The sequence below is a fragment of the Cystoisospora suis genome (genome assembly GCF_002600585.1).
Source record: "Cystoisospora suis strain Wien I chromosome Unknown contig_417, whole genome shotgun sequence".
Taxonomy (NCBI): domain Eukaryota; phylum Apicomplexa; class Conoidasida; order Eucoccidiorida; family Sarcocystidae; genus Cystoisospora; species Cystoisospora suis.
This window is the reverse complement of record NW_027153218.1, coordinates 1-16,512: the sequence shown is the minus strand read 5'-3', so window position 1 is coordinate 16,512 and position 16,512 is coordinate 1. Positions and strand designations below refer to the sequence as shown.

Below are 16,512 nucleotides of genomic sequence, written 5' to 3'. Positions count from 1 at the left end.
TCGTAGACATCTACACGCACTTAAGGGGAGATGCTTGGATCCTGAACGACGGAATGGTCTCCACGCCGTTAGTTGGTAGCAAGCGTAGAACTGACTGCTGCTGCTCCCGTGCGTGGCAGCGTTTCTGACAGTGGAAGCGGCTGGTTGACCACTGGCATCGTGACGGCAAACTGCCGCAGCCTGAACACCTGTATTACCGTGCCTGGTCGCGCCTAGTGCACGCTAGTCGGCGAATGTCTGTAGGTTTATCTAGATTTCTTTACGGTAAAGGAATATAAGAATCCAAATAATTCAGAAAATCACGACTCAACTATCCATGTATTTAGTTGTGCCTAGAGGCACGAGACAGTCCACTGCAATCTGAGCAGGTTAGTGAGCAGTCACTCGATCCTGCCGTCACCGAGTCGATAAGGGAGTTGTTTCTCCAGCCTCAGCAACCCGATGGCCGCAAGTCCACTGCCAGTCACATGTGCGGCTCCCAACACTGGATATGACAAAGAAGCTTGGACTGTAGTTGTTTCAAGTGCTGGGTCGATGTGTCGCGCTACGTAGTCCCGGAGCAGCTCCCCGCCTATTGAAAGAAACTTCGACAAAAAGGCAAGCCTTTCATGCCGTATGCTCTCTTGCCCCAACACCACGTTGAACGCGTGTTGCAGCGGAAACGCCAACGGTCTGCCAGCACAGCAAGCGATGGGGTTGGCTAGCTGAGGGTGTCGACAGCGGGCTTCAGTACAGGAAGCGAAGATGCTCGGCGCGCTGCATCGCTTTCGCTTCTCAGAGATCAGGTGAACTGCACGGGTTGTATACTGACGAACTGGAACCCGAGACGGGCCCCGGATTCCCGGGCGATTGTCTACCCGAAGCCAGGTGATTCTGTCCAGTGTGCATTTAGGGTTACCAGGCTTCCAAAAGGCACAGATCACGCGTGGTGAAAGGGTCTGCTGCCTTGTAGGGCCAGAAATAACCACACATGAAGAAAGAGTACGTGACCCACAAATTCAAATGAAAAAAAAAAAAAACCGACGTCACAACGGAGGCTTTGTAAGAGAGGGCACACGCAGACGCGGTCTGACGATGGAGTGTACACCGGCCTGAGCAGCGGCAGGTATGGGTCTGGAGGCACAAGGCGAAGCCAGCAGCGAGTCTCGGCAACTCATTGTGACTGCTGCGGGGATCTCTAGAAAAGGCGGCACCCGCGTTTTCCAAATGCGTGCCTCCTATAGGATCCCTCAACCAGTCGGCACGCAAACTCCTTTTTCTCAATCTGAAAGTGAAGTCCCGTGACCTTTACCAAGGGAGACTGAATAAAAAGTGATTAGACGGCTAACTGCCGCAATAATAGGACAGACGAGCCACCCGCCGCCTTCAAATGACAAAGAAAATGCCGTTGTCAAACGTGGTGTTGTGTGTGCTGCTGCTTGAAGCGCACAGGCACATGGGCAAAAGCCAGAAAACGCACGAAGACAGACGCTGTTGCTAATGGTCCCAAAAAACCGCCTTTTATGAACGTCAGATATCCCTCTGTTTAGTCTAGCTATCTACCGAAGAAAGACTACAGACAAAGCAGGCTATAGCAGGGAAGGGAAGGGTAGCCTACACAGCGCGCCGCCCGAGAAGGTGCCTTTCCACGATGAATACGAGAAAGTTAGCTGCTTCTACATGAACCAACGCTACCGAAGAGAACGCAGCGTTGCGCACGCGCTAACGTCCAAGGAACACATCACCTGAGGCGGGCCTGGGGCTTGCCCACGTACGGAAGAGACTGCACTCTGTAGATGTCCCTTCGTAGGCGACCGGTGGATGCGAGGCGCGGCGGATCGATGCGTGTTGCGGGGCCTGAGACGGGTGAGAGCTGTGCCTAGCGGCTTCACGTGCCGTTCCAGATGACGCCTCATTTCACTCGCGTCATGTCGAGACACTCTTCGGCTGAACAATGACTCGTCTTCCCCGAGCATGGCGCTGGTGGATCCGCGAGCACGTCACTACCTGACAGTTGTCTACGTGGCTGATGGAGCCGGGCACTCGTTGGCTAAAACTCCTTTTAGACGAATGCAGAACTTATGGACTAGGCCAGTGGGATGGCGCCCGGGGGGGCGGAGGGTGAGCTGCAAGGCTCCGAGAGATAATCTACACAGAGCACGTTCCATTCCGGGCATGAACCCAGTGTGTTGGCAACTGAGAGTACGGTGGCGGAACGGGCGGTCAGCGGCGGCAGGACTTCTAGGTGTGTAGTATCTTAAGGTAATTTTTTTGCAGGCTGTGAATGACAGCAGTGCAAGGACCGAGCCTTTGTACGAGCCGCGGGCGCAGTTATACAGCGCAGGAACTGCTTTTTGTTCCCGTCCCTGAGGTTCTACTCTCGGCTGTTCGCAGCCGTTGCCAAAACTGTTCAGCGCGTCCGACACGTTGAGATCCGGGGCACAACTTGATAGACGGTCGCGTTCAGACGGCGGATTGCTCATGGCGCTTGGAGGCATGCTACAAAATCCTGAAGCCGCATGGGGAAGCAGTAGAACAAAAAATACGATGACTACGCAGAACGCGCACTTAGGCCCTGGCAATTACACGGACGCTGTTGACGTCAAAAGTCTGTCCTGCAGCTTCTCGTGTAACACGTGCGTTATCCGGTCTATGCAAGGCCAAACAAGAAAAACCATTCATGACTTCCGACGGTTTCCGTGTCTCGCGGCACGTGTGGTCGCCTCCTGGTGTGGTCACTTAGGAAGAAAACACTCAGCCCGCGCAATGCAGCATATTGTGAAGTCCTGCGGTGTTGTTTTAGACGCTGCGCAGCTGTGCTTAAAACTCATCCTGACCAGACTTTCGACTCAGCGAGACCGTGCTGCAGCAACTGCAAGACTCGATGTAAGAATTGCACAGAAGGCAAACCAGTCCTCACCTCGAACGTAAAACGAGGAGCACCCAGTTCGGCAGATTGGAGCTGTTTCTCGGGGGCTTCTGCACAAGGAAAGGAACAATATCGATCAGGCAAAGCCAGCAAGACGTCACTGACCACTATCGAGAAGTTTCAGCCTGCTACGCGCCACTTTCAGATTCGCCGACACTGGCCCTGTCGCAAGGACGCGACCCGCGCGTCGATTGAAGTTTCGCGGCGCGGTCTGTCCCGCGCGACGTAAGAAAGTGAGGTCTAAAAAGCGCCAGCGTAAGGACGTCGGCAAAGTGAAAGCCCTCGCCGTCGCAGCATCCGCGAACCGAGTCACACCTTGAATGAAGCTTCCACTATGGCACCTCGAAGTCGTGAGGTTAACGGCTAACCCTCTGAACTTCACCGCCCGGCCCGAAAGGCCGAGACTCTGATAATCAACAGGACGAAAAGAAACTGCTCGCACTAGGCATACACCGGCAGGCGTGAGTCGACTGAATGTGCAAACAGAGATCCAGCTGTAGCTAGCGCACAAAGGACTAGCGAATCACCCGAACCAGCCGTTCCTCTGCGCCTCTTTTGCCGGCTTTGGCGAGTCTGTGTGCCTCGTTATCCCGGTTACTCTTGCCTACGGCGCGGGCATTCCTTTCCCCTGTCTTGCGAGTGGCACGGTTGACTGGAGCTACTGCCATCACAACTAAAGTTTCTGCCCGATCCCCACACCTTTCGGCAAGCGTGTGGTGCATAATAGTACAGCGAGGCCTCCGCTGCGGCTTCCGGAGACAACGAAACCACTTCTCCTCTCTCCGGCTCTTCTGTTTTGTCGTACCGTGCTCGTGACCCTCGCACTGCCCCGTCCGTTCTGGCACCCATCGCGATTTTGTTGCGTTGATCTCGGCTACCACAGCTGTGCCATCACCCCAGCCCAGTGCACTTTTGACCTCTTCAACACTCAGGAACCCGCGTCCTTCGAAGTCCAGCTTGCGAAACGCAGCCCTACACATCGGAACAGAAACCGAGTCCTTGGAAAGTAAGCAGCAAGGGTGATATGGCGTCCCCCCAGCCACCTCGAGAAACCGTAGACTAGAGATGCCAGAATCGGTGGATACGGGTATTGGCGCAGACGCGGAAAAACTTTACTCCAGAAATATCAGGCGAGTAGTAATAGCCCAGATTGACATCGCAACACATCCACTGACCCACCTCCCATGTCCACGCCAATCGAGATGTGATGCCGACTTCAGGGAAATCTCAACGGCTAAAGCAAAATGCACGTCCTCACAAGCCGACGCCGCGGCACCATCTCGGAGACGGTCCCAGAGCAGCAGTTCATCACATAACGAACGACTAGCGTCGTAGACATGTCGGTGCGTTCTCGAATCCACATTCATACACAACCCCGCAAATACACAAGCAGCGTACTTGATGGAGCTGCAACTGAAGTCCACGCTTCCCCAACATCTGTGGTGCGATGGCTAGCCGGACACACAAAAGCGCTCGCCCGCCCGAGATTTAGAGCTGTCACGTAGCTCCTTATTTCTTTTGTCCGCTCTGTCGTATTTCCAGAATGGCCGGCTATCTCTTATTTTGCTGCAAAGTTCTATCTCATGCAAAGGGTTATCCCCATTTCTTTACTGCACATACCTCAGCAGCTCCTGCCTAACAAATAACCTTTCATCCGCACACGCAGTAAGGAATTCAGTGAGATCGATCACCCCATCCTTGTTCGCATCGCATTCTCGCAGGCACGATTCCATTTGAGCAAGTCCAGCCTCCTCTCCGCACATCTTCAGCAGCCGCATTCGCCTGCGTCGCCTCTCCTCTCGGGCACGATCAGGACGTTCGTGTCCTAAGCCCCCTTGTTCAGTACACCCCTCTTCCGGCTCTCCGTCTACAAACCGGGGAGAATCGGGGTCCCGTGGCCTCGCGCTTCCGCCGCGTTCACTCCCACTTTTTGCTGCGGGACTCCCTTCTCCAATAATTGATGCTCTCCCTTTGTGCTTCACAACCGCTGACACAGTAGATGACTTGGAACTTGCGAATTTGGCGCAGGAGAGCAGAAACTCCTTCTGCCTCTGCAGCACCGCTTCGGCCGCACTCACCTCGTTGGCAACTTCTTCTAGCCTCTCCCTTCGCAGACGAAGAAGATTTTGAGCCTCCTTCTTCCGTGCGCGATCTACTTTTAGTTTGACTCGTAGAAGCAATGAAAGCCGTTGCACGCCGGTCACTAGCTCCCGCAAGGTCAACAACCCGTCTCCGTCCCCGTCCAGCAGCAGAAAGAGACCTTCTAGTCGCTGGAGCTGCTCCATAGCGCAGTCGCTGCCCTCCAGCTTTTCTGCTGGAAACGACAGAGGCGCACTCGAACCGTATAACCCACGTGAAAAGCTTGTATTCCTGCCTCCAGCGCTTGCTGCCACATTCGAGCTGGAATGGCGGGACATGCCCCGTCCCCCCAGTATCGCTGAAACGCTCCTTCCACTAGGTCCCGACGCCGTCAGCGCGGCATTTGCAAGGTCTCCACGTGCCATTTCCACAACCAGCAGGGCGCACTTCTTTTGTAGGAGCGACTTCTGAGAATACACTATCCATCGCTGGAATAATACGGGCGCCAGCGGGCAGAAGGGGAACAGCTTTACATCCTGTGGCGAAAGCAGCCAGAGCTGAGAGCGATGAGGGACTCCAGTTGAAGACCCATCTCCTGCTCTGGAGGTGCTGAAATTAGCAGCACTCTCCTGGCGGCGTAGCGGTTCGCTACTGTTGGCGGCTGGAGAAGGATTAGCGCACGGGACGTGGATGTGGGGGATCGGGAAGCAGAGTAGGTAGCTGAGCTCTTGTTCCTGACGTTTGCTCAACCCGTCAAGGCAATCGGGAGACGAAAAGACCGCCTGAGTGCCCGGGAAGTCGTACGGAATTGCTGCACCGCGTCCGCACATGGAAGCATCCCGTCCGGGTGACGTGTGTGGACACTCCGGGGGAGACGTCCAGCGCCCCGACAACATCCTTGACCTTGTAGAAAGAATGGAAGACAGAGGATGCTGTGGCAGTCGCAGTACCGGCACGTCTCCACTGCCCTCACTTTGGCTGCGGCTGTCCGCTTCGTCGCCGGCTGCTGCCCGAAGCCGAATACTTCGTGCGTCCACGTAAACCCCTCCAATTGCCATGAGCGTCGCAGCAGCTGCCTCGGTCCCAGCCTGGATGGCAGTTTGATGTAGGGCACAGAGGCAGTTGGTGCCTAGCAAAGCCGGTGACCCACCGACCATGGCTGGTTTGCCCTGGCGCCTTTCCGTCGTCGCTACCGCCTGCCCTCTCTCAGCTCTGCCTTCGAGTGTCTGACCGGCAGAAGGAACACTAAAGTCAAGAAGTGGACCCGTAATAGCTGTCGGGGCAGGCATCCCAGACGCGGACCCACCTGGTCTACCCGTTTTGCCGATGTCCGGATCGGCTGTGCCTCTGGCCGGAGAGAGCGATGCACCACACACCTTTTCAAGTCCGTACAAATCTTGATTGATTTTCCTCGACAACCGGGAAGCAGCCAAGTTTGGTGTTTGGACGGAACGAACTGCAGCGATGGCGGCAGCCGTTGTAGTTCGGGGGCTGTAAACCAGCACTTGTTTGTCAGAAGCTATAAGGCAACCTTCCGTCACAACTGGCGGCGGATCGAGCATCTCCCCTAGTGGGAAAAATGGCGCGCAAGGCTGCTGAAACTGCAACGCCGCGGCTACGACAGCTGAGGAGGAAACCCCTGCCACCGCTGACTCATCAGCAGCGCTATCGTCGCTGCTTGCACTTGAGCTGCGGTCACGCCCAGCGGAGTTTGAGGGGCATTTGCCAACACACACAGGGGGAGCGAGGAGCAGGGCGTCGGCTGCCCCGCTACGGGGAGCATCCGAACTGGGAGAGGAGGGATCGGAAGCCAGGTCTCCTGCTGGGTAAGAGGATCGAAGGTGTGCAGCTCGGGGGTGAAATACGGGGGGAACAGCAACAGCCGGAAAGGAGAACGCCGCTGAAACGGCCGGAGGAAGAGGTTCTTCTGGTTCCGCTTCTGTCTTGACTTCGGATACTTCTGAGGAGCAATCCGAATCATCTTGCTCGGCACCAGACTGGCCACTACTGCAACTGCTCCCGCTTCCCCGCCTTTCCTTTCCTGCTCTGCTCTCCCACCTCTCACTTTCCATCTCGGCCTTCTCTTCTTCTCTCTTTCCATTCGCTCGTCTCTGTACTTCTGTCGTTTGGCATGAACTACTCTTCTCTTGCCAGCTTTTTGCTCCCTCTCCGTGGTGTGCATTGGTTGCTGTCCCACTATCCAAGCGCTGCAGCTGGTGCTGTTGCGAGTGAGAGTCCGCTTGCTGGTGGCGTCCAGCAGGGGCTCGACACCAGCAGATATAGGCAGTGGACAACGCAAACACGTCTCCACCATCACCAATTTCTTCTGCAATGTCCTCATGCGTCTGCTGCCACTCGTGCTGTGCTAAGTTCGTCTCCGAGAGCTCTCTTTCTCCTTGAGGCAATGTAACTTTCCTCTGAAACTCGCACCCGCCGGGCAAATACAGGAAAGCGGCAGGGCCTTCGTGACGTCCTCGACCGGAAGCACTTGGCGCCACGAGCACTGAACTGTCCTCTGTGAGGCGAGATATCAAAGCGGCGGCCTCTAAGGCACCCTCCTTTTTCCTTCCTTTCTTCTTCTTTGTCGCAGCCGACTGGGAATCAGCTCCAGCCTCGCCTCCGCAATGCCCGGCGACACCTCGCCCTAGAAGATGAGGTACCGACCCACAAGGCGGCAGCGCTTGCCTGTGTGCTTTGAACGCCGCCACCGACCTCGCCACATGCACTCCTGAAGATCCAGAATGAGGAACACTGTTTAGAGTGATGCCTGTTGAGTGAGGGACAACAGGTTTCTGCGTAGCGCTCTCGGCCCTTACAAGGAATTTCGAAAATTCCTGTTCATCATCCCCGCGTGGAGACGATTGCGAAAAAGTATCAATCGAGACGTCAGAAAGCTGGTGAGTTAGGGAAAGAAGCTCTGCGGTGCCGGGAGAGGATCCCCCCGACATATAAAGACTTGGCCGGCGAACGACGTTGCCGGGAAAGACGCCTCCTGGGAGTAAAGGAAGACTGGGGCAGGCAAATTGCTGCTGATACACTCCGGTTTGTTCCCTGACGCTACAGCACGTGCAACAAATTGACGATTCAGAGCGGCAACGTCGGAAAGCCCACACTGCCGAGTGATCTCTGCCGGACTTGAAATCGCGGGATGCTGCTAAATCGTATCTGAGTTGAGTGCCCGAGTTTTGGGAAAGGCTGGTGGGCACGTCGCGAAAGGATACGACAGATGAGAACGCAGGGAAGAAACCGTGTCCTGGGCACGACAGCCCTAGCCCGATTAGAGGAGAGAACTGGATAGAATGATGAGACAGACACGTTGACAAATTAAGTGGAGCAGGAGCGGAGAGGTGCATGATCGGAGACGCCAGCGGGAGGGCCCGCTGAAGGAGAGCACAAGATTCAGTCCGGGCAGAGGATGCTGGGAAAGATGGGAAAGACGGACGTCTCGCCAACGCTCCGGGGGACGCATACAAACGAAGAGGAACACTGTGAGGAAGAAAAAGACGAAAAAACGGGTGTTGGAGTGCTTCGCCTGGAAGGAGTCGCGTTGAAGGAGGGACCGTCAGTAGACGGATGATCAAATCCTTAGCGACGGCTGACACGTCTTGCCAGACGGCTCCAGAAAAAACCGGAGCACCCCGGAGCATCTACAAGCACCGAAACACAGTTCCACAGACACACTTCCGACTATACAACGAGCACATGCACAAACCAAAGCATCAACAGTCAAGATAGTAAGTTTCGGCGAAGACCAACCAGTGGTCGGTGTTTAGCGATTCTTTTCGAACTGACCGAATAGCAGACCACCCCTCGATACGTGGAGATCCTCGACGAGGTACCTTCGTTAGGGCACGCAACTTGGCTCGTCTTTCCTGCGGCTGGGGCCCCAAGCGTCACGAAGAAAGATGATGCCCCTCATCGCGCACCTGCTTCACCAAAGGAGGGCGGCGGAAACCTACTCACGACAAAGCCCCTCAACGGGTGTGCCCTTCCGCCTGACCCAATGCAGAGGCCGGCTGGAGGTCGAGCAACTTAGGGAACTTCCAGACATAGGAGGAATACTTTAGTATGCCTGAAAGGGTCTCGACGGGAATGAAACCCCTAGTGGCAAATTTCGCCGTAGCCAGCATCTCACCTCATTGCATCAGTATCTCCCGTGCGTGCAAGGAGCTGACCTACCTGCTGAAGTACCTCGACATCGGAATCGCCAGTGAAGGGGAGGTCTCCACTAAGAAGAAGGTAGAAGAGAACCCCGCAGCTCCACGAGTCCGCATATCTCCCATCGTATCCAAACATGCACTGAAGCTCCTTCCCGGCTAGGCTACCTCCGTCACTGCCCTTCTTCGGACTTTTGTCCCGTTCGTCATTGCTTTCCTCCTTTTCACCCGCTTTCTTCCTCGGCAGGTACGAACACGCACCTCTAGCTTTGCCTTCTTTGGGGTTCTCCCTCACTTCCTCGACCGGAAAGCGTTCGTTCTTATTCAGGGCACGCAGACTAGAAGGCTTCGCCAAGAAGAGGTTTCTAACGGACAAGGAAAGAATCTCTGGAGCAGCGAAGTGCATCGTCCCCACTAGGGAGTGAAGGGGCCTTACTAACCGGTGATGAGGAAACGCAGAGTAGCCTCTTCTGCTCCACCCCTCTTCGCTACCCTCCCGCAGTCTCTGTCTCTCTGTTGCCTCGACACTTTCTCTCCCTCTTGGAGAGCGAGGAAACGAACCCTCGGCTGACGCGCTCGCTTTGTGTCCTATTGTATGGTGCCCTGAAACGGGTGAGCCTGCTGGCCGATCTACGGACGGCGACGAGTCAGTTTCTCGGGTGCCCGACAAATCACGCCGGAATCCTGCGGGTGCCTGCCGCCCTGACAGTTGCCGTCCCGAGCACGACGGGGGCTCATCGAGGTCGTAAAGAAAGCTCCGCGCAAGACCAAAGTCAATCAGTTTCAGCTGGAAGGAATTGGGACTGGTTAAAAGGAAATTCTCTGGCTTGATGTCTCTGTGCACAGGCCGGCCGCAGACAGCAAAAGCTCCATCGGACAGACCAGTAGCACCTCTTGGAGCAACTCTCAGCTTGGTTGACAAGCGATATTGGAAAACAAATTTCGCTCCCGACGCCCACGACATGTTCTTCACCGCTATACCCCAAGAAGTAGGATGGGGGGATGTGCGCGCGTCACGCCTGCCGCCACACACTAAGGTTGTTGCCCTCCTGCCCACCGTCGGCCATCAGTCGGAAGCCACCAAAAGCATCTCGTGTTCATTGTCTCGTTCGACAAGGCAAGTGTGCGGTCGATGTTTCCGCAGCGCCAGTCCTACAGATCGGCAAAAAGCGTCTCCACACCCACAAACCTAAGCCGCTTGCCCCGGCTTGAGAAGTCACACTTCGGCAGCTCTTTTCCCGGTTGCCAGCTGTTCGTTTCGGTTGCTGACCTGTGTGCGATAGCGTGACAATGGCAGTAGTGAACGGCCGAAAGGATCTGATGCATTAAGACGGCGGTGCCTATTTCATCAAAAGGAGGCCTAAACAGACTCCCAGCTTGAGGATCCGGAGGCTGGCTGGGGGAGGGTGAGACCCGCGGGGCAGCAGCTCGAAAGCACGCACGCCGGAGAATAGTATCGTACAGATCACCCCCTCGGCATAGCTCCATAACCTAAGGGTTGACACGCAAGAGAAGACCGCATAACGCGCCTTCAAAAGAGACAAATTGAACGTACAGGACAACATGAAGACTGACGTCGGGGGTAACGCGTTGAAAGCTACGGGCAACAGAGAGCAAGACCGAGGCGGCACTCCACTGCATTGCCAGCCGCACCCTCGTTTCAACATAGTTGAACCGTCAGTAACCGACCTTCTGCTACTGCAGGACGGCTGCCCCGACTGCCCTTTGCCCGGACAACCCCGGCCGCGACAAGCACCCGTTTACATGCACTAGCACGAGACTCGAGAAGTCCCCAAGGACTAAAGCAGTGAGAACGTCCTCGCCATCGAAGAGGCATGAAAAACCGGAAACGCTACGTAGGTATTCCACTAGGTGAACCGTGTGTCCCGCAACTCCGACACGCTAACACTATGTCCCCTAACGCCCTATTCTTCTCAAAGCGCTTGTCCCACCACGTCTCATACGATTGAGGAGAATGTCAATAGTATCCCGTGACGGCTCGAAGCTGGAACCCAACTTCATCATGAGAATGAAGCAACTACGAAAACAGTATCGGAATATCATAGCTATCTAATCTAAATCCCAACTCGTCAACATAACTATGCCCTGTATCCGAAATGATATGCAGAGAGACACAAAGAAGCGGGTTCTTCTCACGAAGCAGACAGATGCAGACCTGAAGAGATCTGGTCCAAGTATGATGACAGGCAAAGAACTTGTTCTGTCCCATACCCTGGCACAGGAATGAATATCCCTTTTATGCTACAAATGCCTGAGCATCAGTAGGTACTGCGCAGAGGTAGAGAACAGTTGCGTGCCGGGGTTTTTCTGTTGGGAAGAAGGCAATACGGATGGTCCTTTTGGTCACTCACGATATACACGTAGGAGTAGTCTTCGTAACACTCATACACTTTGATAATGTTCGGGTGGTCAAGACGTTGAAGCAGCACCATTTCGTCCTCCGCATGTTTCATGGCCTTCGACGATCTACAGGGACGTGACGGGAAAGACCGTCAGAAACAAGCACCCGTTCATCTGCGTGTGAAGCAGCGCTGAAGTGAACGAGTCCCTGGTCTCTGGACCCCGGTAAACTGTTTGCTGAATACAGGGACGACGGAGAACAACAGCCCTCCCCTTCAGCACAATCCGAAAGAAGCGTAACCTGCCTCGCACGTAGTGTACAACAGAAGCAGGAGCATTCTTGTAGCCGAGACAAGTGCGCAAGCTCCGTACCCAGCCACAAAATAGCACAATGATCCAAGCTTGCGTTGTTCTCCGGCCCGGCAAAGAGGTGCACGGCAAAATCAGGAGTCCCGAAAGACTCAACAGCTCCAAGTTCGGACTACCCGCCGCGAACATTGGACAAGAATTGCGACGGACAGCACCGTGCCGCCAGCGCCGACTACAAAAGAAAAAAAGTGATTTTCCCAGTGACTGATAAGCCGCCCCCACCTCTTGGAAATTCGCTTCACAGCCCGCTGAAGTCCAGACGCGCGCTCTATCGCAATAAACACATCTCCCCAGGTTCCGCAGCCGATCTTCTGCTTCATCACATAGTTGCTAAGTATGCTCACGCCGCGTCGAAACACCTACAGAACAACAGAGAGCGCACGGGAAACGGCGAAGTCAGTCTAAAGAGAAAGGTGCCAAAAGACTGGAAACCAGAGGAAGAATCACACATAGTTTCGAATGAGCACCCTACAGCACAATCGGGAAGCCTGCTGTGCCACGCCTTGCTTCAGGGTGTTGCGCCAGCCAGTACAGGGGAAGCGCAGAAGCTTGGGAATATAGTTCGGGTTCCGCCGTGTACCAGTCCGCCCACCGAGGCGGAACTCCCGCCTGCCTCAAAACTTCGCTTGACGTGACCGGTTAGTATTTCAAGCACTTTCGACGCGTCTGGAAGCTAGCTTGGAATTCAGAGACCCGTGCTGGCGTTCTGTCGAATGATCGACTGGAAAGAGAGCAGGGGGGTACGGTGTGTGACAGCGATGCTAGTTCCTTCATCGAGAAAGGCCGCAAGACTGCACAAACATAGTGAAGGCCCATTGAATTCACCAGCTCGAATGCACACCACAGGACACACCTGTGGGAGCGCCCGCGGTCCCCGGCGACGTTACGCGTACACGGCATAGCACACACCGTGAGGTTACGAGACGTCGGCAAGAGTGAAACCAATTCTTGAGGTAGAAAAGCCTCAAACCCTGACGGGTTTCCCGCAAGGCAGTTTCATAGGAATGATTCTGGCAAAGCTAAAAGTAAGAGTGGTGAGCCTTGGAGAACAATCTTCAGACCAGTATCAATCGCTGCCCCTATGAGCCGGTTATCGTCGCTCACATCATTCCGTTGCTTGAAATCCCCACGAGTGTGGCAGTCGTTCAAACTGTCAGGGAGTCCTTGCGAGGCGGTGTCGCCGCGGGCTTGTTTTTCTGTTCCTTGTTTCAAGGAACCTCCCTCCACGTCGCCGCGTTTCACTCTACGCAACTGACCTGTCCCGGTTGCCGATTGTGACGGTGAGCAGAAAACGTCGCCTCTCTCTGACAACGCTGTGGTATCTAGCGCCCCCTCCTGAGATTTCTCCTCAGCTCGTTCTTCTGAAAAAGCGTCTTCCTCTCCGGCCAATAATACCCCGTTGTCCGCGCTACGGATCGCGTTTCTCCCGCACTGCGACGTGACGGGTGAGCTGGCCAGTCCTGCTCGCGCCACCTCGTCCGCTTCATGCTCAGCACGTGCGATCTCCGTCTTAAAGCTTGACAGAGCGGCTGCCTGGGCATCTTCAATAGGAGATGAGAGGTCTCTTTGAGTATCAGCTCGCCCTCCGCCGTCCTTTCCAACTACTGCGTTGCAAACGACAGTATTGTCTACAGTACGAGTGCGGACTCCTGACTGGGAGGAGACAACGACAACTTTTCGCTTTGTCCCTGTGGCAACCCCCGTAACAGTAGAGATGCCTCCAAGCCTCGCACCGCTGCGGCTGCCCTTGACTCCAAGCAATTTCCGAGAGACTGAAGGAGAGGAGCTGTTCTGTTGCGCGCTCGGTCTGACTTGAGAGTGCAGCAAACGCAGTTCTTCCTCATGGTGAATAAGATGCTGTCGCTGCCTCTCCAGCTCCACAGTAACTCGGCGTCTTTCTTCAGCTAGCTCTTCCTGAAAGCGCGAAGTCATCTCTTCTTCTAAGGCCGCGGTCTTCCTCGCTAGCTCCTGCACAAGCGCGTCCCTCTCTGGACTGCATTTCGAGCACGTGCATTGTGTGCAGCCAGAGAAGGAAGAGGGGAGCAAAACTGTCCCCCCGTCTGGAGACGGCCGATAATCGGAGCAGACAGAGAAAGAAGAAGGATCGGGGGCACCGTGGAAGGGTGCAGTACGTCCACGACAAAGCCTATGGGGATGCGGGAGTGACTGCGAAGAGGGAGACAGCGGCAGCGAGGGACTAAGTATGTTGGCACAAGGAGATCCCCGGAAAAAAGAGCAGTAGTCCAGTGGCAGCGTTTCGCCCATGGCGGAGGAGTTCGAAGAACGGGCCGGGGAACAATCTCCGCAAACCTGTCGATTATCTTGCCTCATCTCATCGATGAGAGAGGACGTGGTGACTGCAGCAGCTACCGCGGCCTGTGCAGCCTTCTGTGCACTCTGCCCCGCCTGGACAGCTACGCCTTGAGCCGAAGCCAGACGTGCTGCCCTGGGAGATCGCAGAAGCTCCGTTTCGCTTGATACGGAAGAAAGAAAAGGAGGATCAGGCAAAGAAGAAAGGATCGGAGCAACTAGTAGTGGTACAGCTGGGGAGGAAGCACCCGGCCGGCATTCAGCCGGGTTAGGGTAGGAGACGTCCCTTCTGTTTCTCATGGCGAGGGCACACCCAAACGGCACGCTACAAAGAGACCGCGAAAATCGAGGTCCCCCGTGATGAAGTTGTCGTGACGAAGCAACAGAAACACGTGCCTTCTCCAAGCACACCGCAAGAATTGCGGGAAGCACCTGAATCCTCACACTGCCATCAAGTCCAGACCTCCCAAAGAATATGTATCCAAGGTCGCATACAGCTTACATTTTTCGAGATTGGCTCACAGGCCTGTAGAGAAACGAGACTCATAAGCGCATTCTCTTCTCTCCCCAGTGCCCTGCAAATCGGCTGTGTTTCTCTTTGTTGCCAGCTCCAGCCCCTACAGACAACACTGACATCAGTGGGACGGATCACCCAATCGGTCCGCAAAAACTTCAAAAGTTGAGCAGTTCGCGTAAGTGATGGATCGTCCGTCCTACTAAGAGTGTTTAGTCCAACCATAGGCTACCACCAAACGTCGTGAGATGGAGGGCGGGAATCGACGGCCAAGGGAGGGAACGAATAGACTCTCTTCACACATGAGCTGTCGGGTGTCCTAACACCACCGAGCCCATGTCTTTTTCCAAGGGATGATAGCCCGTTGTACGTGCAGAAACGCCTGCACCACGACAACAAAAGAAACAGTGCTCGCGGAAGCTCGGCCAGCATCTTACAGATATACGAGTCCCTAAGTCCTTCTACGGCGGCTCCGAGAAAGCTCGCGCCCCCTCGATGTAACCCATCAGTCACGGCTCCGCGTTCTTCGGCAAATCAGCGCCGAACCTGTCTTGCCTGACACATTGCTGCTCAATGGAGCTATTCAAGCAACTGTCAGGTCACAAGAAGACGTTGCGAGATAAAGGAGGAGAAGCACCGCGGCATACTTCGGAGTTCACGGCAAGTGTCGGCCGCTGATCGCCTCGGTCAAAACACGTCTGCTGTCAGCGCCCACCAACTGAGAGGCACACCGCGTCTTGGTACCACGTCATCTTTCTCTCACGATCAAGAAGCCCGGCTTCTGTCCTCAACGAACGTCCGTCTTGAGTGCACGTCGCCGGGCTCGAAACCTTGGCGACCCATGTCCGGTCAGCCTGGTCTCGGGCGAGGCTAGCCTCCCGTAGCATCCGTGCAGAAAGACCCTACGTCAGGAAGAGAACTGGGACAGGCTTTGTTCCCGAGGGGCATGTGTCGGGAAGTACCCGCCTTCTCGGCGACGTACGTCGTTGAGAAAAAGAAGGTCCGCGTTCCACCCGACGCGAGAGCACAGGTGCCTCGTTGGCATTGTCTGCGCTGCCGCTGCAGCAGATCAGCCCGAAGCATATCTGCCGAGCTTCTTCTGGCCTAGACATAGAGCACACATTGTCAGTGGAACACGCTGAAAACTGTCCTTCAGCGGGATGCACTTCCTGAGAAAGGGTGTCACGACCGTTCACTGTAAGTTTTACGGTGAGCAGAGTCGTTAATGCATGCGCACAGCTCCTGACACACGAGTTTCGTTGGTCTTCGGTTGCTGCACAGGAGGCCCAAGCTTCGCAGACAGTTTGCATTTAGCGGCCCAGGAAGGATTCGAGAAGTACGCTCAAACACAAACCTCACAGAGTAGGCAGTTTCGTACTAAAGAATTCCGGCTGATGAAGGTCCACGCTGGTCCGAGCTGTCACTGCGCATGCGGCACTACGGCTCGTAGTAGCCCTAGCGTCGGCTCGCCGGCATCGCCATTTGCCGAACCCTGCCCCCTCGACCGCGGACGTTCCCAACCAAATCGCCACGTAGAAATCTCACCGGCCCTCTAGAAGTAAGCAGGAGCTGCAGGTTCCTCGGTCGAAGCGAGTATCAGGACAGATGGCGGAGCACGCGCTGGAAGCGGCGAGTCAGCGGCCTCTTCCGAACACAGAAGTAAACGGCCCACAGATGGTGTCCCCCTTCATGGAGCTAGTTCGGGTCGGGGCTAGGGGGCGGGTGGGGCGAACTGTCGGTGGCTTTTTTTTTCGCTGAGCCGATTCAGCTGTGAAACTGCGAGGCGGAAGACTACTTGGTGCGGATTTGAGCTC

General features: G+C 55.4%; 1 protein-coding gene across 1 annotated transcript; it reads right to left on the bottom strand.

The window, feature by feature from the left end:
- Nucleotides 1–2,387: 2,387 nt before the first annotated feature.
- CSUI_001032 (cam cdpk) lies at nt 2,388–16,201 on the bottom strand. Its single transcript, XM_068061238.1, has 8 exons — nt 12,979–16,201; nt 12,097–12,233; nt 11,517–11,631; nt 9,167–10,635; nt 4,529–8,634; nt 3,714–3,880; nt 2,900–2,958; nt 2,388–2,488 (listed from the first exon to the last, which is right to left on the bottom strand). The coding sequence occupies exons 4-8, from the start codon at nt 10,106–10,108 to the stop codon at nt 2,459–2,461; spliced, it is 5,304 nt and encodes a 1,767-aa protein (XP_067926785.1). The 5' UTR covers nt 10,109–10,635; nt 11,517–11,631; nt 12,097–12,233; nt 12,979–16,201; the 3' UTR covers nt 2,388–2,458.
- Nucleotides 16,202–16,512: the final 311 nt, after the last annotated feature.

Excerpts from the sequence above, each read along its gene's own strand:
- CSUI_001032 (XM_068061238.1), bottom strand. The coding sequence starts at position 10,108 with ATGTCGTGGGCGTCGGGAGCGAAATTTGTTTTCCAATATCGCTTGTCA. Across the intron at positions 8,635-9,166 it reads ATGTCGAGGTACTTCAGCAG|ATGCTCCGGGGTGCTCCGGT; the intron begins GTAGGTCAGCTC and ends CGGTGCTTGTAG. Across the intron at positions 2,489-2,899 it reads CTCCTCGTTTTACGTTCGAG|GATTTTGTAGCATGCCTCCA; the intron begins GTGAGGACTGGT and ends ATGCGGCTTCAG.